The sequence below is a fragment of the Phasianus colchicus genome, chromosome 30, assembly GCF_987193195.1.
Source record: "Phasianus colchicus chromosome 30, bPhaCol1.hap1.1, whole genome shotgun sequence".
Lineage (NCBI taxonomy): Eukaryota > Metazoa > Chordata > Aves > Galliformes > Phasianidae > Phasianus > Phasianus colchicus.
In genome coordinates this window covers 1,835,345-1,859,082 of record NC_143465.1, presented here as the reverse complement: position 1 = coordinate 1,859,082, position 23,738 = coordinate 1,835,345, and the positions used below count along the sequence as shown (strand labels likewise).

General features: G+C 52.3%; 2 protein-coding genes across 16 annotated transcripts; one reads left to right on the top strand and one right to left on the bottom strand.

Annotated features, from left to right (window-relative positions):
- Positions 1-55: 55 nt before the first annotated feature.
- ARNT (aryl hydrocarbon receptor nuclear translocator) lies at positions 56-20,737 on the bottom strand. Of its 12 annotated transcripts, none has more exons than XM_031608126.2 (23): positions 20,592-20,737; positions 16,323-16,434; positions 15,307-15,351; positions 14,214-14,258; positions 12,492-12,536; positions 9,992-10,205; positions 9,452-9,665; positions 9,303-9,368; positions 9,091-9,190; positions 8,640-8,705; positions 8,045-8,130; positions 7,543-7,619; positions 7,257-7,391; positions 6,737-6,811; positions 5,804-5,955; positions 4,037-4,147; positions 3,756-3,831; positions 3,400-3,523; positions 3,001-3,100; positions 2,304-2,454; positions 1,648-1,807; positions 1,087-1,235; positions 56-479 (listed from the first exon to the last, which is right to left on the bottom strand). In XM_031608126.2, the coding sequence occupies exons 1-23, from the start codon at positions 20,614-20,616 to the stop codon at positions 390-392; spliced, it is 2,418 nt and encodes an 805-aa protein (XP_031463986.2). In that variant the 5' UTR covers positions 20,617-20,737; the 3' UTR covers positions 56-389. The 12 variants fall into 12 exon arrangements, with proteins under 12 accessions (XP_031463986.2, XP_031463987.2, XP_031463990.2 ...); XM_031608127.2 differs by having other exon boundaries at positions 1,648-1,804; XM_031608130.2 differs by having other exon boundaries at positions 2,355-2,454.
- A 195-nt stretch (positions 20,738-20,932) lies between these two features.
- On the top strand, positions 20,933-23,659 carry CTXND2 (cortexin domain containing 2). 4 transcript variants are annotated; one of them, XM_090127360.1, is made up of 4 exons: positions 20,933-22,139; positions 22,251-22,285; positions 22,402-22,552; positions 23,110-23,659. In XM_090127360.1, exons 3-4 carry the CDS (start codon positions 22,463-22,465, stop codon positions 23,296-23,298), a joined length of 279 nt encoding a protein of 92 aa, XP_089983486.1. In that variant the 5' UTR covers positions 20,933-22,139; positions 22,251-22,285; positions 22,402-22,462; the 3' UTR covers positions 23,299-23,659. The 4 variants fall into 4 exon arrangements, with proteins under 4 accessions (XP_089983486.1, XP_031463955.2, XP_089983485.1 ...); XM_031608095.2 differs by having other exon boundaries at positions 20,934-22,116; XM_090127359.1 differs by having other exon boundaries at positions 20,934-22,139; positions 22,251-22,552.
- The last annotated feature ends 79 nt before the right edge of the window (positions 23,660-23,738 follow it).

Sequence of the window (23,738 nt, the reverse complement as noted above, 5' to 3'; positions counted from 1 at the left end):
CAACCCCACCCTGCACAGCAGAAGAGCTCCTTTGTGGCAGCAGAGGCACCAAACGTCGTTTTGTGTTTTTATAGAAAAGAGTCACGGTATAGAAGATGGAAATACAAACAGGAAAAGCCACCTCATGAATCTGGAGGGTGAGGGGGGGGAAGAAAGGAGGGGGTGGGCAGCAGTCCTTCAGTCTGAAATCCTCCAGGCAATGGGGAGCACTGCGTTGTGATGCTGAGTGCCCCCAGGCAGCACTGAGCCTCCAGAAGGTAAAGAAGAGTTGAGAAAGTTCAGCAGTCTTTGAACCCCATCAGACTGGGGTGCCTCTTTTTTTTTTTTTTCCTTTACACGTGAAGATTTATATTACAGCTATGAGTTGCTCTTCCCCAGGAGCTCGAGTTTTATTCTGAAAAAGAAGGGAATATGTTCAATTCGGGGAACTCCTCGTTGTTGTAGTTGGGGCCTTGGTCTCCTAGCATGGTCAGCATGTCCTGTGGGGCAGAAGAAGAGAGTTTGGGTGAGAACAGCACAGCAGAACTCTGTCATTGTGCTCCCAGGACCCCAAATCCCCCATCCCACACCCCCAGGGGCTCAGCTCTCTGTGCTCAGGACCCCATCCCCACATTTCTATGCTGTGCTGAGGGATGTGGGGCAGTGGGGAGGGGGATGGTTGGACTGGGTGAACTTGGAGATCTTTTCCAAGCTGGGCAGTTCTGTGACTCTATGATCTCCACAGCTCAGTTCTGCATCTTTAGGGTTTGTTTTGTTTTGGGTTTGGGTTTGTTTTTTTTCAGATTATGGGGATTTTTGCTGCTTGCTTTCTTTAAATGAGAGCTGGAAGGGTTAACATGGCAGCAGAACTGGTGGGATTTCACACTGATTATGGGACAGAGAGGGACACAAAGCTGACCATGCAAAGCAGCTCTGCCCCCTGGCTGCAGCCCCACCAGTGACCCCCTAAACTCCAGCCCTTCCTGGAACCCACAGATGGGAGGGATGAGCAACTGAGCACCCACAAGATGAGAAAAACCACTCATCCCATCTGGGGAGATGGACCCACACGTCTTCACTCAGGAGGGGAACAAAGCACAGTCTTACTGAGAAGGCCTCGGGTTGGCTGGGCTGCTGCACGTGCTGCTCCCCAGGTGCTGTGCTGTGATGTTGTCCTTGCCACTGTGGCCACATCCCCACTCCTTCAGCTGCTGCCCGGGGTTGGAACGGGGTGGGGGTCTGAGCTGCATCTGTGGCTGTTCAATAGGGATGGAATCAGCAAAAGTTTCCTGCTGTAATAATGGTTGTTTCTTTGCAATTACCCTGGGACTGCATTCCTAAGCACACAGCTTGCTGATCTGTCATGTGGATAACAGGAGATGTCCCCCAAGGAGAAAGCACTGAGCCATCACACAGATTGAGGTGTGTGTGTGGGGGGGATTCCAGAGCTCTCCATTTCCTCTCAATTAGCCCCAAAATTGATGAGAGGTTCACCTGAAACCATCACCACACTGAGATGGCAGATTGGGCTGCTAAGGGCAACGGGGAGACAGCTGTGCTCAGCATCCACACATCACCAACAAACAGAGAGCACTGAGTGCACCTGGGCTGTGTTTTATGAGGGGCTGCACCCCAACACCTCCCCAAAGCACCCCATGCTGCACTCACTGAAGCCCACGCCACGGCCAGAGAGGTTTGGGTACGCAGAGCTGCTGGGGGAAGCTGTGGAGCCTGGAGCTGCCATGGGGCTGAAGGAGGACGGGGTGCCCTGGAAAGTCCCCATGCTGAAGGAAGGCGGCCGAGTCTTCACTGCTTGGGAAGCCACCTGCTGTAAGACAGCAAGAAATGGGGGGAGGAAAGGAGAGATGTGTTCACTTGGACCCTGATCTGAACCAGGGTGAGGCGCTGCTGGCCTGGCTCATGTCTGCATGCACAGCAAAAGTGCCCTCCCCCCATTTCTGCTGAGCTGAGCAGTTCTTCATTGCAAGCTCTCATCTCTGTCTGCAGGAACCCAAACAGCAACCAGCAGCGATACAGGAGGAGGGAAACAGTCCTACAGTGCTTCAATCAGAGCAGCTAACACATTCTCTCCCTCTAATCTCTTCTCCTTCCAGTATTTCCTCACTGGAAACACCAGAAAGGAGCTCATTGAAGCCCAAAAACTGCAGAGAAGCGTGGGGCCAACAGGAGGAGCGTGGGGCAGCCCAGCAATGCAACCCAGCAGCCGTTGGCTCCGCAGCTCTGCAAGCCGTTCTGACCTCAAAGCAAGCAGCAGAAGCACCCAGCAGAGCTCAGCCCTGAGCTGAGGGTTTGGGCTTTGCTACCTGGGCTGTGAACGCCGGTCGGGTCCCGGCAGCCCAACTGCTCCCGCTGACCTGAGCAGGGCTGGCGTGGCGTGAGATCTGAGCCAGGATCCGGCCCGATGCCGCCGGCTGTTGCTGGATGATGTTCACTGGAGGCACCATGCTGCTGCTCCTGGGGGAGGAAAAGGCCCTCAGATGGATTTCGTGCATCACAGAGAGGATCGGCGAGCACAGACACCGCCCGTGCGAGCTGCTGGTGGGGGGGAAAAAGGCAGCACAAAAAGCTGGAGCAATTCCCCCAAAGTGCCCGTGGACTGCAGACACAACCAGCAGCAGCTCATCCAGCTCAGTTCTGGAGCTAACACCCTACACACATCCAAAGGTGCAGCCACCCCATAGACTAATTTCAGTCAGCAGAGGGACACCAGGGGGAAAAAATAAGGCTGGGAAGGTAAAAGTGATGGGGAGGACCTGAATAGCAGCAGCTGATGGTCCTGCAGGGCTCCTCGGGCCCAAGGCAGCACCAGCAGGGCAGTGAGCACACAGGAAAAGTTTTCTTCCCCTCCTCTGTACCCCCAACGCCTGCATGGGTTCCCCCCTGCATTTCTGAGGGGCTGAGAGCATTTGCAGAGGGTGGCAGAAACAGAATGGGAACAACAGCGGGATAAGGGAAAAAGTCAAAGGAGGTCACTGAAAAATGCAGCACAGGAAACTTCACCTGAAGTTCTCAGCGGGCCGTGATGGTGTGAAAGTGTTTCCCTGTGGGAAGAGGGTGGGGTTGGCAGGCACTGAGCTGGCAGGAATGGCTTTGTTCTGGTCTGCAGAGAGAGGTTCAGAGTGAGCCCACGGGAAGGAACAGTTCTGAGGCAAAGCATTGAGCACAACTGTTCCTTATGCAGATGTGGGACTCCAGACAGCCCTATAAGAGCCCAATTAATTTGATTTTCTCTCCATTTTCTAATAAGCTTTGAATTGTGGTTCTCTGGGGTTAAAGCACTCAGCCTAGGGTTAAAGAACTCACACCTTCCACCTTCAGAACCAACCCACATGGGGGCAGAGAATACCCAGAGCCAAACCTAAGTCAGATGAACGTGCTGTGTGTCCCAGCACTCCCTACCTGCATTGATGCTGCTGTAGATCTCCCCAAACCTCGGGTCCCTCTCCTGGTTAAAGAGGCTCTCTGCCTTTTCCAGTGGTTTGCTGTGCTCTGGGCCAGCAGCAGTCACGGGCTGCACAGGAACCTGGGAACAGGGATGAGTGGAAGCATTGAGCATAGCAGCACAGAGCAGGGCAGCCCTGCAGGCCAGGCTGCTTCCATCAGGACAGAACAGCCAAGAGAAGCCAGGGGGCAGGGAGGAGCTGAGAACATCTTCTTATCCAAACCCAACCTCAGCTCAAACTAAACAGCCACCTCCAGGAAAAGGGGTGGATCTGAATAACACGAGAGGGGCAACCAAAGCCCCCAGCATTTACCTGGTCGTAGCCAGACAGGCTCTCTCTTCCTGGGACCACTTCCAACTCTGTCTGTTGTGGCTGCTGCTGCTGCTGTCTAAAATAGAAAGTGTTTGTAACAGGAGAAGAGTGGCTGCTAAAAACCATTGCTGAGGGCACGGATCCTCTGCGGTTACACCAATGGCTGATGAGCCCAGAGGAGTTCACTGCTGCAGAGAGGAACGTTTGGGGAGGAAAGCTATTGGATAGGAGGGCAGAACCAGTGAGAGAGGCACAGTAAAAGGAGCTGAGCACCTCCTGACCTTGAGGGCAGCTGTGCTGTGCCCATCTCCAGGGGAAGGCTGACACTCTGCCCCAGCTGGGGCCTCTGCATTGGGTTTGATAGGGCAGGTCGAGATTCCTGGCTTGAGTTCCTTTAATGCAAAGAAAAAGGGAAAAAAGAAAAAAAAAAAAACAGATTTAAAAACTACCAAATGAGAGCAAACAGCTGGGTGCTGCCTGCAGGAGGACATGTCTGTATCAGGCAGGAATGGAGCTGGTTTTGCAAGAGCTCTTCAAGTGAAGGATCCTTCCTCCCAGCTTCCATTGTCCCCGAAAGCAGGGCTGGCCATGGAACACAATTTAAGGATCCATGGGCTCTACCCCCTCCAAACCAGAGCAGGAAGCAGCCTACACCACTTCTGTGCTACTGCTACAGCACAAGCAAAGTTTGGAGGGGCCTACAAAGGCCCCAGAGTTTTCCATTTAAATCTACACCACTCCAGAGCTGGAGCCTGCAGAAACCACAGCACTTCTAAGCCTCTGACCCACACAATGGTGGAGTTCTTTACACTCTTCTGTTAACTCTCAGAAGTCATTTTCCTCCTAGAAGAAAGGAGCAGAGGTGCAGCGTTTTCTCAGCAGCTCTTTTGTAAGCTGCTGGTTCTGAAGCAGTGCCTGATCCTGGAGAAGGAACAACGTCACACCAATAACCCAGCAGAGATGCACACAGATAAACTGCATCACAAACACAGACTGCTGCACCCCAGCCTGAGCCTGAACAGCACTTTTAGAAGGTGTGAGTATGGATGTGAGAATGGATATGTGTGGAATGAGTGAGCTCAAAGAGATATCTCTATTCCAGGACAGAAATGAAGGCCTGCATGGCACACAGCCCTGCACTCAGACCAGGGCTCTTTAAAGCCAAAGGGATTTGACTGACACTGCTCAGCTCAATGCTTTCTCATCACAACACAGCACTGTTCCACTGGGGGGAAGGAAGAAGTGCTACCTGAGCTCCTGGTTCTTTCCTCACCTCAAATAAAACCCAAATCCTGCCTTTCTTTCCACCTGCCCACAGGCACAAGCAATCCTGCCTGACTAGCAGAGGTCCCAGCTGAGATACAGCCAGGCCTGAAGCTACGAACCACAGCCAGGAGGTGTTTTTCCTTTTGTTTCAGTTGCTGCTGCTCTGTAAGGGCCTTGCAGCTCCTCCAGGGGACAAGCAGCACTCTGATGGAGCACTGTGTGCTGCCAACACAACGAGACAGACAGGAGGCAAAAGAAGAGAGCAGCAGTGAGGGCAGTCTGCCCCAAGCACGGCTCAGGAGCTCCTTCTGAATCCAAGCACAAACTACAGGAGAAAAAATAAGCATTTAACTTTCTACCATCAACTGTCCTGCTCATGGGAAAAGCCACTCTGGAGCAGCTGCCCTCCAGGATGGGACAGCAGGAACTGCATTCAGATGTGAGCTCTACTAATATCAGAGCTCTGAATGCAAACACACAGACAGAAACTTGCTCCAATAATCAGGGTGAACCGAGGCGCTGCTGGAGCTGAGCCCTACCACTGAGACAGCCAAAGGGCTTTTCCTGCACCCTGCAGTCCTTTAGCATCTGCCACAGCCCAGGAAAAGAGCACTCAGGGATTTCCTAGCTTCTCCAGTGCCTACACACACACTCTGATGGGAAGCTTGGTGAGGGAGAGGCCAAAGCTCCTGCGGTTCTGTGCTGTTGTTTATTCTGGGGCGAGATCCCATCGGGTTCGTGTGCTACCACTGGGGGGTGGCAAGTCATTTCCATGTACATACTTGACGTTGGTGTTGGTACAGATGATGTACTCAATTTCATCCGAGTAGGGGTTCTGGAAGGTAAAGGAGCTGGTTCTCATCCAGAGCCATTCCCGGTTTTTGGATCGGAATCGGAACATGACTGACAGAACCTGGCCTTTTAACTTCACCACCTAAAAAAACGTAATGCCATCAGTAGGACCTGATAAAAGAAGGGGTTGAAGAGCAACTTGCTTCTGAGCCACCCCCCACTAAAAGCTGTGATGGCCCTTCTGTCTGAATCCCTACCAGACCGTCCCTCACCTCCTGACAGCTGAGCAGCACTGCTGCCATTCCCTCACGCTACCCCGAGACCCGAATGATATGGGAGGGGAAATCTGACATCACCACTGTGGCTTTTGCTTTTCTTATCTCTTTGCACTGGTGAGATGTATGAGAAAACCTGCAGCAAAAGAAGCACGCAGCGTTGCTTCTGCTCCCGGCTATTGGGACGAATGGATATGAGCAGCTCTTGTCTGGAATCATGAAAGCATGGGGCAGTCTTACCTGCCCTGCCACAAAGTCCAGCGCCCTCAGAAATAAGAGTAACCACAACAGGGCAAACAAATCACATCCATTCCGAGCTCTGCAGCACTGGGCTGGGCCCTAGGGATGAACCAGTGTTTCAGCCACAGGAGCATGTTGGAGTAGGCTCTTTGTAAGCATGTCTCTGGCCCTAAAAGCAGACTGGACCAGCAACCAGAGGATGAATTCAAAAGTCAGACATCAGATGCTTCTGTTCTGTTTTACACTACTGCAGTTTTGTGACTAGATCTGTAGCTGCTTGCCATTCCTAAGGTTTATTCTTCTGTTGGTTTTTTTTTTCCAGTTATGTTTCATTGCTTTGCAAGCACCAAGACAGAGTCTAATTTCAACACCACACCACACAAAGAGGGGGTACTTTAAGGGCTTTACCTGCTGAAAGCTGTCCCGCAAAAGCTGCTGGTCCTCTGGGTGACAGAAATCCACAATGTCCTTCCCCAGAAGTTCCTAATTTTGAAGGAAATGGGAGAGAGATCAAGGCAGTTTGCATCAGGAACTCACACTCCCTCAGTTCCATCTTAGAGCTGCTCCCCCAGCACCAGCCCTCCCCCCTTCCCTTCCCATCCCTGTTACACAAACCAACTGCAGGACCTGCTGTGCTGTACTGAAGCACAACAGCATCTGACTAACGTTTGATCTCCAATTCATATGGAAGCAAAAGCAATCTTAATTGACATCTGACATAACTCAGAGCTGCCAGCTCCATCCACGATCAAAGCACTCCTGAAAGTGGATGAAAAGCAACTGCTGGAGGAGAAACACACGCCTGGTTTGGTCCCTGGGCATTGTATGGCCAGGTCTGTTAGACAAGCAGTGAAACACAAAAGAGGAGAAGAAAAAAGCAAGTCTGAGCAGCAGCTCAGTGCTTAGGAAACTCCTGCTATTCTCTCACCTGTGGCTGGTAGCCAACAGTAGCCACACAGCGATGGTCTATGAAGGTGAAAATGCCTTCTGTGTTGTGTCGGGAGATGAACTCTGTTGGCTGACAAACATTGCTCATGTCTGTACAGTTGGGTGAGCTGGTGACCTGCAAGAAAAGGCAGGCACTGTGAGCTGACTCTGGGACAGCTGCCCTGTCCTGGCCAGCCAGTCCTGCAGGAGGATCTGTAGCCATGAGGGAACACAGTTCAACTCTACAGACTTTTAAGAACGTTGAACCATTGGAAGATGCTACACACCTGGAGCCTGCCAATGGCCACGAGGCAAAACTTGCTGCCCTGGCCAGCATCTGGGTCATCATCAGGCAGTGAAACACCTGAGAGAGGAGTGCCAAAAATTCCAGCAAGGTCAGTACAGGAAGAACTGCTGATTTCGGAGAAAAAAAGGACAGACATGCAGTTCTGGCTCTGAGAAACTTCTCCACCCCATTCTGTAACTCAGAATCCTTTTCCATGAAGGAATTTGGTAAGTTAAGCTGCCTCCCCACTCCCTGTTCTTGCCAGAATGGTTTAAGTTCTCTCACTTCCAGCTAGCAAATCAGACAGCCTACCATGATTCCTGCCCTCTATAGAGGGTTTAGACACAAACCTCTCATCCCACATCTTAAAAATCAGTTCAGTCCCAACACAGCTAAAAGTGACAGATGTGTAAAAAAGCATTTGCTTGCACGTTCAGCTCAGAGGGGACAACTTCAGAGCCACGTGTCCTCAGGCACAACTGGGGGCTTTGCAGAGCTGTTACCTGCAGGGGGCCAGGCCTTGATGTAACCTGTGCAGTGCACCACCACGTAGTGAGGCTCTCCATCCTTCGTTGCACCTAAGCCGTTCCTTGGGAGAGAGAAGCAGTTCTGATCAGGCCATGGTGTCAAATCAGGTCAGGCAAGGTCTGTAATTGCCTTCCAAAGAAACTTCCACAGAATGTCTTAGAGGTAAAGAGAGACTTAATGTAAATATGAGAGCTCTGAGGACACAGACTCAGGTCAAAAGGGACCTCAGGACTTCTGGGTCTTTTCGTGCAGAGCTGCCTTCCAGGTGGGTACGTCAGAATCTGCCTCATCTATTAATTAACACAAAGACAACATCCACTAGAGCCCAACAACAACAGTCTGAAGAACACATGGCTTTAAACTGACTTCAAACTTAAGTCTGGAGTCAAGGAAGTCTAATCTTTCTTAGGATGAACTTTGGTTCCTCCTCCAGCAGTTCTCTTCACACTCTTCTAAGAGCTGTAGGAGCTCACAGTGCCCCAAGTCACCCCCAGGACTCTGCTGGAGAGCTGTGACCCCCTGGATTCCCAGCAGTGCAGAGGCTTTGCCCATCACCCTCATCTCACTCACCTGCAGCGATTCCTCATGAAGCTGAGACGATTTACAGACACTGCATCCACTGAGCTGTTGCCACACCTGTACAAGAATAAGGAGTAAGGGAGGAAGAAATGCTTTTGTCTTTCTTGGTCAATGTCAAAACAATCTCACCATCTTGAATTAGCCAAAGTACTCTATAAATGGGGATGAACCTTTGAATTTCTATCACACAGATGGAAAGCACTCATTCTGGGTGCTTGAAAAAGAGGAGTGACACGTAGGGGTGAAATAAATTGTTACTTGAAACTGAGTCTCCTATAACAACAGCAGAGAGCCATCTTAACAAAGGGCAAATAAACTCAGCTGCTAGCTCTGCGTGGAAAGCTGTGCCACGTTATGTCACAATGAGCAAAAAAGAGTTGGAATAAGTTGAGTGAGTTCAGCTTCAGCCTCAAGTGATGCCCCTGAAGGTTCTCTCCATTACCTCATGCGGCAGATGAAGGATCTCCGTGAGCCCATGCACATCCTCATGGACTGCTGCCCTTCCTTCTTGACAGTTCCTGTCTTCAAATCCAGGATACGACCTGAAGAAGGAAGGAGAATCCAGAGGTTACTGCAGTTCCACTCCTTTCCCCAGCACAGGCACCAGGCAACGTGATTAGGAAACCATCAAGAGAGAAGTGTCACCAATGGTACCTTTAGATGCACTCTCAGGGGGGGCTGCAGGATCCTTGTTAGAAAGGCACCAGGGTTTGGTTCCTTCTACAAAGGGAAGGTTTTAATCCAAGTCCTTCGCTGGTTTTCGCTCTGCCCTCCCCTGCCCACCCTCCCCAGGCTGCCATTACCTGTCAGTGCATTCTCTGAGGTGGAGAGCTGCTCCCTCAGCTTGCCCACATCATCTGGGTGCACCTGGTCGTACAGCGTGCTGCCAAACCACTCTGACTGGGGCTGGTTGAGGACGGGAGTCACGGAGTCAGAGACGTAAACCACCCTCCCCGTCTCACAGGACACGATGAACAGAAAACCATCAGCTGCCTCCAGGATCAGATGTTTGAGTTCCTGTGTTTACAACACACCAATCACTCTCACTCCAGAGATACAGGGGTGATGCCCTCCAAGCCACCCCTTCCCCAACCCCTGGATTCCCATCTCTGCCACCACAGAATGGCCCAGGTTGGAAGGATTATGAATCTCCAACCCCCCTGCCACAGGCTAGGCCACCAGTCTCCCCATTTAATACTAGACCAGCCTGCTCAGGACCCCATCCAACCTGGCCTTGAGCACCTCCAGGGATGGACAGGGCACCTACAGCCTCTCTGGTCAGCCTGCTCCCACAATTAATCCCCCCTGCTCTTTGATGGCAGCGCTCCCCACAAAGCCAACACCTGGTCGGTGAGGAAGGAGGGTTTGTAGGTGCCATCCGTGGAGGTGTTGCCTGTGCCACGCAGGGACTTCATGTGGGACACAGCCATTCGTAGGATGGTCAGCTTGTCTGGTTTACGTGCCAGGGCGCTGCAGGTGGGCACCATGTCAGACAGCTCAGTGATGTAGGCAGTCATTTTGTTCCTCCGCCTACGTTCGATCTCGCTGTGATTCTCCCTGGGAGGAAAAGCAGGAAAATGGAGTTACCACCAGGTCAGGAGGTTCCGCTGCCTTCCCAACGCTCCCAGAGTGCAGAACACAGAGATGCATTGGGGCCACTGGGAGTTAGGAGGACTGCAAGCACCCTGCATGCTGCTCGTGCACAAAGGGACGCAGGAACGAGTGCAAGGAGAAGAGTCTACAGCTGCACCTTCCTTGCTTCAGATGACAGAGCCTCATTTTGTGCCACACTGCTTACTTGCTGTCTCGTGAAGGCTACAAGCTAAGCTATGCTGCTTGAAAAGACAAAGCAGCTTTTCCATCATCTCTGGAACGCTTCAACCAAGGACTCCTTCCTTCACCACAGCCCCTGCTTTCAAGGGGGGTTCAGCAGACTCCATCAGGAGCAGCACAGCACGCAGCAGATGCTCATCCTGCTCCCTGGTTGAGGATTGCACGCATCCTTCCATCTCCAGTAACCACATAAGGAGGCCAGGGTTGCAATTAAGACTTGGATATCTAAATTACAATGGACAAACCTCACCTTGTACCTCACCTCTGTTACACTGAGGTCCCCTTACAGTAATGTGGCAGAATGGGAAGCTTCAGAGCAAACATGGCCTGACTTCTGCACCAACCGAGGCCAACAGGGACAGCCCCTGGGTGCACACACAGCTCTAACACAGCCCTGAAACAAGCCCTGACCATCTACTGCCCTTCATGAGGCTCTTCATGGTCCTTTGCAAGCCTGCTCACAAGGCACATTCCTCCCCAGGTCCCTGGGTTCAGGATATCACCTTTCAGACCTGGTCCTTCCTATCCAGCGCTGCCACCGAGTGGGTTTTCCCCAAAAAAGAACCTACAAGCCAGGTTTCCTATACAAAAGGATGGATGGGATCTAAGGAAGCAGTGATGGGAACGTGGAATGAGATGAGTGTGGGAGGAACACAGACAGGCAAGTGAGTTAAAGAAGACAAAACACAAGAAGGGAGCACTGATCAGCACCAGATGCGTGCAGCCGTTCAGTGACTGCACTCCTCACTGCAAGGTCAGAAAAAGTACTTAATTATCACACTCACCTTTAATTCAGCTTCTCCAAACCTGTATGCTGGAGTGTGAAAACAAAGCCACCTCCACTAAAAAGCTATTGGGAAACCACCAGAGCTTTCACTGCCAAGTATTCCTTACCCTATGCTATGTGACAGCAGGAACTCACTACCAGGGAGAGGGGAAAGGGTGACTGATAGAAGATAAATCCACAAAACACTGCTGTGTGTGCTGCACTCACAGCCCCACTCAGTCCTCCTTATCTCCACAGATATTTCAGCTATGCACCATCATTTAGGGAAGGCTGTGTTGGGTGGGGGTCTGTATTTAAAAGCAGGCAGCTGGGATCAGCTGAGCAGAACTGAAGCCTTCTCAGCTCCACATACTAAGAATGAATCTAGGGTGGAACAGCCCAGGGAAGTGACAGGGCAAGACTGCAGGATGGCAAATCACAAAGCAAGCCATTCTCTGCAAATTATCAACATAAATTATGAACAAAAAGCTTGTGGGTGGCAAGCAGTAAAAACCCTGATGGCTTTTTTCAGCTGTTTTTTGTTATTCTGCAGTTTGGGTTCACTTTGGGGCAATGCTTTCCTGCAGCCCATCACAACACACCTCCAGCAGCTGCAGATGTGCACTCTCAGGATATGATTCTGTGTTAAGGTATAACAGTGCAGCACTGGAGATGAATGCTTCAACCATTCCAGTGAGAGCCACAGTCTCTACAAAACTACAATCAGGAATCCAGGGAATAAACAGAACCCTGTTTGCAGTAAACCTGAGTTGTTCTCATGGGAAGGGCTTTACTTTCCCTGGATGTTTTTTTTTTACAGGGCCATGAAGAGGTAGGAAGAAATAACCAACCTGCATAAGTACAGCTCTGAATGTCTGCTCTGACATGAACTCAGCATTCCTGTGATTAACCCCATTCAGAAGAAGGCCCGTGGCACCCTGAGCAGCACAGGTTAGCAAAGCTGCAGTGCTGAGTGAAGCAGCAGCCCAAGCACGCTCAGCCCAGCAGCTTTCAAGGAACAAATCCTTCTGTGTGCTCCCCACGGACATTCCTGTAGCAGGACTGGATGCCTTTCCCCTCTTATTTCCAATTACACAGCAATTTCCAGCAGTCTGTTCATTTTCAAGTCCTCTACTGCAGCAGTGGGAGGGAAGAGGGGGACAAAAAGGAGGAGGGATGCCTAGAGAGACACGAAGGAAAGGGAATACTCTGCTGGTCCATGCTTGCAATCTCCATTCTCCTACCTGGCAAGTCTCTCCTTATCCGCTGAACTCTGCTCATCATCAGACCTAAAAATAAAATCAGTGAGCTAAGCTCCAATGGAAAAAAAGTTGAATGGAATGAGAAGTGGGAGGATGCACGAGGAAACCCGGCCTGCAGGCACGCCTGGTCTGCAGAGGAGTGGTTCCATGAAATCAAATGGGTGCTCTGCACCCTCACACAGCAGAGCAGTGCCAGCCAGCCAGGTTGTTTTAAAGCTTTAAGATGTTTATCAGATGGTGAAACAGGTGGGGGGGGGAGAGAGAGGGGGGTTGTGTGACTGAGTGCAGTTTGCTCTGTGCAAGATTAAGAGGTTAATGGCACAGCTACAAATGGGGCCCCAACCACATTCAGCTGACCTTTCTTTAGAAAGAAAAAGAAATAAATCAAGGAGAGCCTCTTTGGTGTTATGAACAAACCAGGAAAGCAGATTTAAGGAAAAACAACGAAATCTGAAGACAGCTGGGCTCACAGACAGCACAATTCACAGCCAACACCACACACCTATGCAATGCTGCTACAGTCAGCACAGCTGCAGGCCCTGTGGCACACATGGATGTTGTGTGTCCCATCCACAAGGCAGCAGACCCAGCAGCCTGCCTGCACCACCAGCATGCAGGAGGAACCTGCAGACCCTGTTCTGCCAAGGCTGGTGTGGTTTTCCCCTTGAGATCTGGCTGCCCTGGGTAACAAACTGCCATACAACTGTCATGTCCTGAGCTGCAGCTTCTTAGTGAGGCAGCCATAGAGAGATAGCAAGGCTTGCACTGTGTGTCCTGGGTACAGCACACAGGAGGAGCACAATGTGAGCCTGCAGCTCACAGGAGGGAACAAAGCTGCTGGCCAGCTCATGCCAAATATCACCAATTTTGCTTGATTTCAGAGCAAATCAACCCACTTACAAAAGCTGGAGGGCCTCAGTTCAGAAGCCCCACTGGTTATGAAGAGGATGATCAGTGTGCCAGCGAGCCCAGGTGTTGGCTCTGCCATCCTTACCCCCATGAAATGAGATGCTGAGAGGAACCCATTGCTCCAGGTGCAGCACAGTGCAAACATCTGAGGAAACTTCACTTCCATCCCACCCATCTCACTGCAATGCACGACCTCAGGGGAAGCACAGGAAAAGGCCCCACACCCACAATGCTCCCAATGCACCCAGAGCTGCCCCACAGCACAGCCACCCTCCTCTCAGTAAGGGGGACAGTGCTGGGTCCCCATGGGGACAGCCTGGAACTCACAGAGCTCAGGATGCTCACAGGAGCAACTCAGCTCAGCCAAAACAAAACAAACCCATGAAATGGTTCTGTTCAGCTCCACGGGCTTCAGAAATCCAAAAAAAAAAAAAAACAAAAACCAACACCAAGAGGTGGAGGCAAATCATTGCCCATAGTATTACTCCATTTAAAGGAAGCCTCTGCTGAGCTGACCACAGAGCACACAAATCACACACAGCTGAGCACAGGATTGGCCAGGAAACCTCAAGTAAAACCTGAATTAAGCAAGAGAGAAAAAGAACAAGAGCCCAAAGCAGCAGCTGAAATATTGAGAAAGATGATCAGTCCCTCATAGTTGGAATAAACTGGTTCAGAAAAAGCATCGAGGGAAATATCTGGGTCCTTTGGTGTTAAGTACACCTTCCTTCAAAGGAGAGAAAGCTCACTGATGGAGAGCAGGGACAACCAAAGTGCATCACAGCACATCCTTACCTGGCAAATCGCTCCTTATCATTTGGCATTGGGTCATCATCACACCTGGGAGGAGGGGAGAAGAATTATTAAATAATTATTACACGTTCACACTTATTCCAAAGACACTGAGAGGACAAAGTTTATCAAATCACATAGAAAACACCTGGTGTGGAGCAGGCAACTGCATTCTGCTGTGCATCAACAATCCAGAACCACACTCTTCATTTATCTACTTCCAGTAATTAGGCTGGACATTCTTATCACCTAGATTGTTTTCCACATCACTTTTCTATCAAGGTCATCTTGTTCAGTAATTCAAGCAAAAACACACACAGCAATGGCTTATATTGAGCTTTGGAGATACAAACCAGCAGCTACATGCAGAGGATTTTAGGGGCAGCCCCTGTGCCCATTATAACCCCAAGGCCATTTGCAGTCATCTCTAATTAACTGTCCAACCCTAAGCCATGTAGTGAGACTGCAAGAAAATGACAGAAGAGCTTCCAAATCTTCTGCACTCCATATGGATCGTGAGGAGATGCCTGCAGTCCTGCCAGCTCCACAGGAACAAGGAGGTCTCTGGAATTGGAGCATCTTCACAACAGATGTAAACGCAGAAACACACATCTGAGGCACCAACAAAAGCTCAGCACCTCGCTGTGGTGCCAACAAAGCACTGGGCAGAAGGTTTTTCTGTACAACAAAGAGGGGTTTGGCCAACAGCAGTGCTCTTACAGTGCCAAAATAACCAGGAGATGGCTGAGCAGCCACAGGAACTGCTTTGCCTTGTGTTGGCACGGAGCTCTGTAGCACCACGGGGAGCAGCACTGCCCCCAGCCCTCAGTGCAGACCATGTGAAGTGGTGAAAGGACCCCTTCCTAGCCAAAGCCCTCCTCCAGACTCACAGCCACGTGCAAAGCAGCTTTGGCAACAGCTGCAGATGGAGGAATACTGCTTACTAAGAGAAAAGAGTCCAAGGAAGCAAAGCACTGCCTCCTTCAGAGCCCCTCCTTCCCCCTGTGCTGCTGGAGCAGCAAGCTCCTCCTCAGGGGGGATGCAGAGGCATCCAGACCACACAGCAGGAACTTCTGTAGATAAGGCTCTCCCTCACCTGAGGAATTTACTGTTCCCTTCGCCATCATCATCAAAATCAAGCCTGAAAAACAAGCAAGATGAGAATTATTAACCAGCAGATTCCCTTTCACAAGCTGCTTTCCCCCCCCCCGTGTCCTTCAGGCAACATTTGAAAGGAGGATTTCAGTAACCCCAAGTACTGACATAAAACAATTTACAAAGTTTAGAGGAGAAGAGAAGACATTCTCTTATGTGCACAGCACAGAGTTGGGAAACAGCTCAGGAGAGAGTCTGAGCACCACTGCATTCCTGCTCCAAAGGCTCCAGATGTCAGAGCAGCAATGCCACAACTGCTCCTCACTGCCCAAGGGACTGAGCAGCATCACCCCACTGCTCAAAAGCTTGGATCAACTGTGATCAAACATGACTCTAGCAAGTATATGTGAGAGGACAGAAAGGGCTTTTTGCTGCACTTCCTTCCAGGATGGAAAAGTGGCACGCAGAGGCAGCACTGTGCTCCTAAATGAAGTGTGAGGAAGGAGCAGCAGGCAGCGTGTGGGAGTGACAGCGAATGGAGGAGAAGGAAAGTGAGCAATGAGGAGGGCAGGGAGAGGTTTTAATTAGCTTGGAAGTGAAGAGGAGATTTCTTGTGCCAGGAATTTAAGAGAAGCCACTCAATATCCTTTTAATTTGCAGAGGCATCTGCAGCAAACAGAAAGCCTCCCACGAGCACAGTGAGGCTTCCCTGCACCCTCCCCCACAGACACACAGCTGGGAGGGTCTGAGTGGGGCACAGACATTCCCTGCTTTCTGTTGCACTGCAGCACTGACCTGCTTATCCCACTGCTCCACCCCTTGGGGAACAAGCCCTTTCTCTAACCCAACTCTTCCATCTCCATTTTTTGTGTGTAATACAGAACAGGGAAACGAGCAGCATAAAGCCTAGCATGGAAAGTAGGAGTGAATGCAGGCATAGAGGCTTACCAGCAGACAAGCAGAAGGCTGGTTGCCCCACACACAGCTCACACTCACCCAGGCTGGGCTCACACTCACCCAGGACGTCTCTTGGCTGCTCTCTGCACGATGGCTCCTCCAGTTTGAGTTCCAGCCCCAGGATTCCCTGAGCCAACGGCTGCGCCCAGCGAGGAGACATCTGATGCCATTTCTAAACAGGGGAGGTGGGGGAAGAAAAAGAAACCACTTCGACTCCAAACCTTCCTCCAGCTCAGATGGGAGGAGATTCTCAGCCCTCCTTCACAGCAGTGGCACCGCAGTGTCTGAAGCAGAGATTCTGTGCTATGTGTTCCCAGCCCTCCCATCTGCTGCCTCCCCACGCTCTGCACTAAGGGCCCATCTCCAGCTTGGAGCACATGCTGTTCTCATCAGCTCAGAAGCTTGGATCGTTGAATTAAAAGCTGTAGCCTCCTTTGCAGACAGAGGAGGAGCCTGATGTGATCACGGGAAGGGGCTGAAGCCACTCCCAGCTCTGCAGAAGGGGAGAAGAGCTGTGGGTTCACTCCACCACACCGACAACACCTCTCAATGAGGGGTCTTCTCCAGGCTCAGAAGATAAAGAATTAATGAAGGCACCTTGAAACCATGGCCTTACAGACAGCAGTTCCTATTCTGCAGCACCAGAGGCACCACTACCAGTCCCCAGCTGACCACACACCCACAGCAGCTCTTCCCCAAAATGATGCTGAGCACCTACAGAACCAGCACGAAAGGGGCACCAGACCCAGAGTTAACACACAGTCTAAAAGGCTTTGGGTTTGTTTTTTTTTTTTCCCCATGTTGTTCTGAAATAAACCCTCTCTATCCATACTTAGCAGCTGTGCTTCTTTGAGATTTGCTGCAAAGCAGCACAGCCACACAACTCCCACCACAACCTTCACCAGCTGAGCTGTGCAGAGAGCCCTGAAGGCTTCAAACAGCCCAAAGCATCACAGCAGTGCTGCTGTGTTGGGGCAGAGGGGACACACAGACCCACCAGAGCTGATGAACACAGCACTGAGAGCTGCTTACGTACCAAACACTGCCACGATGAATCCAAGTTAGGCTTCACAAACACACCAAAAATAAAAGCAAAGGGAGCCCAAAGCTCTGATACACTGAAATCTCAGCTGAGCCAATGGCAACAGGCACTGCTAGGTGAGAAGCAAAGAGCAGCAGCACCATGAAAACATCTGTGCAGCAATGCCCAATGGTAACTCCTCACCTCGAGCAAAGCACAACGTTTCACATCCCACCCTTCCAGGAGAGAAAAAAAAACACAGAGCTATTTGCATCATCTGCTTTTCACCCTTTTTCCTCTTTTCCTTCAGATTTTAACCCAGCAGCAGCACTTCTGTGGGCAGACACGGCTGTGCTGGCAGTTTGCAGCAGGGCTGTGTGACCACCAACCACCTCTGCTGGGCAGTTTGCTTTGCTGCCAGCAAACACACCCTTACAACTTCTGCTATTTCCTCCAGAACGCATCTTTTCCCCACAGTAACACTGCCAGCCTGCACTGCTACTTGCTTTGCTCCCCACACAGTGCTGTTGCTGAGCTTTCCTCCTTACTGTGCTTCCCTTCAGCACGAAGCAAACAAAGCTGGCAGCTCCAGAGCCCACAGAGCTGACTGCAACACTTCCCTGCAACAGCAGAACCTGAGCAGCACCAAGAGGAAATGAGGGCTGTGCTGGGAAATCAGAGCCAATGCCATCCATCCTCCAAGCTGGATGGTTGCCGTGCCCATCTCCATCATCCCCCACCTCTCCACACTCAGCTGGAGCTGCCTCAGGCACTGCTGCTGATGGAGGACTCCCTCTATGCAGCCTTCCTCCCCCTCAGGTAAATCCCATCATGCAGACAGCTGGCAGCCAAAAGGGCTGCTTTGGGTGCAAGCAAACCAGGATAAAATGTTCCTTCCTTTCTTCTGGGAGTCTTTGGCTCTTCAGAAAGGCCACAAATCGAGCAGAAAGAAAGAAAGTTCCTGGAGTGCTGCTCTGTGTTCATTAAGGAGTGAGGAATTTCCGGCTCAGGGCAGGGGAAGGAAGCAGTGCTGCATGGTTCCTCTGCAAAGGGCAGCAGAGAGAAATTAAGGATCCCTCTGTGTACCTGAATGGGGACATGCCAGCATGAGTGCAATGCATCCAACAGCTGGACCTAGGATGGAAGAGGTTGGAGGACAGCACAGGGAAAGGCACCTCGAGGGGGGGCCATGCAGCTCGGCCCCATAGGAAGGGCTGTGTCGCAATCGTTGGCATCTCCACAAGTTCAGAAATGGTCCCAAACAAAAAAAAAAAACAACCATTCCAAGCTGTGATTGAGGAGATGGGCAGCAGCAGCAGCCTGAGGGCTGTTTCCAACCCCAGCAGAACAAGGTTGCTTTCCAGGGCTGGGTGCAGCTCAGCACATTTTTTTGCTTACCAAGATTTAAACCCACCCATGATTCAACTCCCCACAGAGCTCAGTGCAGCCCTCCCCTACAAATCCCCTAGGAATCCCCTTCACACCACAGCACTCCATGAGCTCCAGCTGATGAACCACCCACTCATCCACACAGCCTCAGAAGCGTCCTGATAACCCCACTTAATCATGAAACCCATTAAGCAATTAAAGAGCTGGGAACCTCTATGGATGTGGAGCTAACCCTGAGCAAGCACCTCCCTCTGCTGTCAGAGCTGTTTTGTCAGCTATTAAACACAGATGTCCATGTTTCTTTTCCCAGAGAACTTTTTGGTTTTCAGCCTTTCCTATTGTACGTAGCACACCACTCTGAGGGCTACAAACACTCTGTGGTGCTCTCACAAACGTTTTCCTTTCTCCACTCACCACATCCTCACGGGGTTGACTCTCGTTGCCTCTTCCACTCTCATTCTGCACAACACAGCTCTCCTTTCCTCCTGATCTGCACATCCTGCATCTGTCAAACTGCTCTGAGCAGCTCCCAACAGAGCCTTCCCCACCACGAGGGCAGCTGATGGGCTGAACCACAGCCCTGCCTCCCTGGGATGCTGCAGCACACCAGGAGCACCTTTTGCTGTGCGAGGAGAACACAAATCTGACAGTTTCCCCTTCAGATCCATCTGCTGCTAACCTGACTCAGGAACGCTCCTTTTTGGTGGCTCTGCTGTGTGTGTGTGGTTCTCTTTTTCCCCAAGCAATCTCTGAATATGGGATTGCTGCAGGATTTCAGCTCACAACATGAAACCACAGCGTCAGTTCTGCACCTCAGCCACCACAGATGAGCACCCCAATGTGTTTTCTCAGCATCTGAAGCCACAAACGCTTCCTATCCCATTAGAATGCTTTAAAAAAAATCATCTTTGAGAGGTGACATCGAATCATCCTTGATAAAGCTGAACAAGTCACACAACCCCACACCCCGTCAGCCTCAAGCCACAAGCGAGAGCAGTCAGCAACCACAAAAATATCGCAGCAAAACAAGAAAAAAAAGAGACACAGAAGCTCAGGTTCTGATCTCAGCCACCCATAACCCTGCAGCCACCAGGTTACTGCAGGGATGGATGGACTGACTTTGGGTTTGGCTGGAAATCCAACGGAGCTTTCAGAATCTCATCATCTTCCCTGCTTAGCATGCTGCCAATGACAGCCAGCTGCCCAGACAAGGGCTCTCATTTGGCCAACGACCACAGGGCAGAACGGGCTGAGCTCTGTGCCTCCTGCAGGCATCGCAGCCCAGCTCACACATAAAACAGGCACTGAGGGGATCTGGAAGAGCTCCTCCATCCCAGCAGCTGGGCGGGCTGCGATTGGTGATCACGAAAGAAAAACCTCCACAAGAAAAAGGGGGGGGGGGAAAAGCAACAGAAGCCATAAAGGGCAGCAGAGAGCAGCACAGCTCTGGTGCTGCATGGCAGGACAGCACCCCATAAGGGTACAACACCCCCCCACACACCTCCACGACCCCAAATGCCCTCATTTCCCCCCAAAACAACACCCTGCTCAACCAAACCCACCTCACTGCTCCCACCCCCAGCACGGGCCCGTTTCCTCACACTCACACCCCCAGGGTCCCCATTGGGGCAGCACCCTGACCCTCCACCCCCCCCCCAACCCCCAGACAGCCCCCCATGCAGCCCTCAGCCCCTCTCCTTCAGGCAGACCCCCTTTCCCTCACACAGACCCCCATCTCCCCTCACACAAGACCCCCCCCCACCTCCAGGCCCATCCCCATCCCCTCACCCCCCCACTACAGGAGCTGCCAACCTCCCCTCAGCCCCATTTCAACCCCCCCCCCCCCCCCCACAGGGAACGCCTCTCCCGCTCCCAGCCCTCCCCAAGGCCGCACGTCCCCCTCACCCCGCGCTGCTCACCCGGGTTGGCGGCGGTGGCGGCCATAACGCGGCCCGTCCCCTTGCCGCCGCCGCCCCCCCGTTCCCCCCCCCCGTTTCCCTCAGCACCGCCGCCGCGGCCAAGATGGCGGCGCAGGAAAACGCTCCGCGCCGCCGCGCAGCGCGACCCGCCCGCCTCGAGGGGCGGGGCGAACTGGGGAATGAAGCGCTGCTATTGGCCCGCCGTGGAGGGGGCGGGGCGAAAGGGCGGCGTGGCGTAAAGAGTGAGTGCCCCGCCCACGTTGCGAGAGGGGGGCGTGGTCACGGGAGGTGGGGCGTGGTCACGGAGGGGGGCGTGGTAGAGGGGCGGGAGTGATGACGTCACTTTGTTTATTTGTTTTGTCCCCAGCGAAAGAATGTGATGGGGATTGGGATTGGGATTGGGATTGGGATTGGGATTGGGATTGGGATTGAGATTGAGGGGCTGGGATTGGGATTCGGATTGAGGGGTTGGGATTGGGATTTGGGCTGGGATTGGGATTCGGATTGAGGGGCTGGGATTGGGATTTGGGTTGGGATTGGGTTGAGATTGGGATTGAGGTTGGGATTGGGACTGAGAGGTTGGGATTGGAACTGGAATTCGGATTGAGGGGTTGGGATTGAGATTTGGGTTGGGATTGGGATTCAGATTGAGAGGTTGGGATTGGGATTTGGGTTGGGATTGGGATTCGGATTGAGGGGCTGGGATTGGGAATTGGGCTGGGATTGGATTGAGATTGGGATTGAAGTTGGGATTGGGATTGGGACTGAGAAATTGGGATTGGGACTGGAATTGGGACTGAGAGGTTGGGATTGGGTCTGGAATTTGGGTTGGGATTGGGATTTGGATTGGGATTGGGATTAGGGTTGGGATTGGAATTGGAATTGGGATTGAGGGGTTGGAATTTGGACGGGGGGTTGGGTTAGGAGTAGGATTGGGATTCGGACTGAGAAGTTGGGATTGGGATTTGGATTGAGGGATTAGGATTGGGATTTGAGTTGGGATTGGGATTAGGGTCGGGACTGGGATTGGAATTGAGGGGTTGGGATTGGGATTTGGGCTGAGATTTGTGTTGAGATTGGGATTGGGGTTGGGACTGGGATTGGGATTGGCATCGGGACTGAGGGGTTGGGATCGGGACTGGGATTTGCGTTGAGATCGGGATTGGGATTAAGACTGGGATTTGGATTGGGATTTGGACTGGGATTGGGATTGAGGGGTTGGGGTTGGGAATGGGGCTGGGATTTGGTTTGAGATTGGGATTAGGACTGAGACTGAGAGAGGGGCTGGGATTGAGACTAGGATTTGGATTGAGCTGGGGATTGGGATTGGGATCAGGAGTGGGATTTGGATTGATAATATAATAAATACAACCAAACGAAGAGGCGGTGCTGCTGGAGGTGCTGCTCCTCCTTCCTGCACCACTCTTTGGCAGCTCCAAACTGCAGAGCATCTCAGAGCTCAGTGCTGCATTTCCCAAAGCTTTGCACTGCTCAGAGCCCACAGCAGCCTCTGCCCCCACTGCAGGTCACCCCATGGGCCGGGGGGAGGTGGGGAACCTCTGTCTGCTGGTGGGGGGGGGGTCCCAGTTTGCTCAACCAGAGCCACACACAAAGCCTGGCAGGAGGTGCTGAGTGCTTCGTGACCCCTTTAATCCACAGGATGGCTTCTCCCCGTTGCAGGGAGCAGCTGAAAGGTGATGCTGCTGTGTCCCTGCAATGTTGTTGATGGCCCTGATGTCACCACGGCCCTGCAGTATTGATGAGGCCCAGAGAGGTGACATCCAGCCCCAGTGCCTCCGTGTCCCTGCAGTATTCATGAAGCCCGATGAGGTGACAGCAGGCCACGTCGTCACTGTATCCCTGCACTATTCATGAGGCCAATTGACTGGGGAGAGCCACAGACAGGCAGGACACAGGGCCAGGCAGTCCGTCTGTCCGTCCATCTGTCCATCTGGAGGGAGGTAAGGGGCGCTCAGCACACACAGGACAGTGTTCAGAGCTGGGGGGGTTGGGGTCCCACCTCAATGGGGTGATGGCATTCATGGGGGCTGTGTTTGCTTGCTCCTGGAGAATTATGAACACAAACAAATCTGTGAGTTTGGTGGCTTTCCTGGCACCGGCCTGAACAAACCTTCTCTTTTGCTCTTGTTTGTACACCCCTGTTTGCTTAGCATGGCTTTCCCACACGCTCCTGTCCCCTCCTAACCCGAGCCACGTCTGCTGGACTCAATGATCCTTACAGATCCCTTCCATCTCGAGGTATTCCGTGATTCCATGACTCCGTGATTCCATGATTCTGTGATTCCATGATTCTGTGGGGGCTCAGCCAAGTCCTGCTGTGCCCAACAACCACCAGTATGGCTGCACCCAACATTAATGGCATATTTTAACCCGGGTTTTCCTGGAAAGCAGGGAGGCTGTGCAAGGAAGGGAAGCTGGAAGGGACGCCACTGGGAACAGTGGGGTCCTTTATCCTATGATCGCTGCTTCTGTTTTTCCACTCTCCTCTGCCCTGCAGGATGCGGCTGAGGCTGCACGCCTGAGTGCTGCCCCAATGGCCATCGACGTGGATCAGGGCTTCGCCATCGCCTTCGTGGTGCTCACGTGCCTCTTCCTGCTGGCTGTGATGGTTCGCTGCGCCAAGCTCATCATCGACCCCTACAGCGCCATCCCCACCTCCACCTGGGAGGAGGAGCAGATCAACTGAACCCCCCCCCCCCCCCCAGGGACCCCCAGCATGGCAACTCAAGGCTCTCCCTCCCCACTGGGTGCTCCCAGAGCTTCATCCCACCCCCCCCCCCAAGGCTCTCATAGAAACATAGAATTGCCCAGGTTGGAAAAGACCTTAAAGATCATCAAGTCTCCATTACTTCTAGGCACCCCAGGGCCCTCCATCTCTATGAGACCCCCAGCCGTTCTTCTGTTCCCTTCCTCAGACCCCTCAGAACACCCCCCCAACCCCAACCCCTTCTGTCCCCTGGGTGGCAGTGCTGAGCCTTTTCAGGGACGCGGCCCCTTTAAGGCCCCCGCCTCCCTGCTCGCACATGCGCATTGGCTCTCTTCCGCCGCTCGCGCATGCGTAGCCGCAACGCCGGCCTCAAGTCGGGAGGATCGGGCCTTCCGCTATCTGACGGAAGTGACGACATG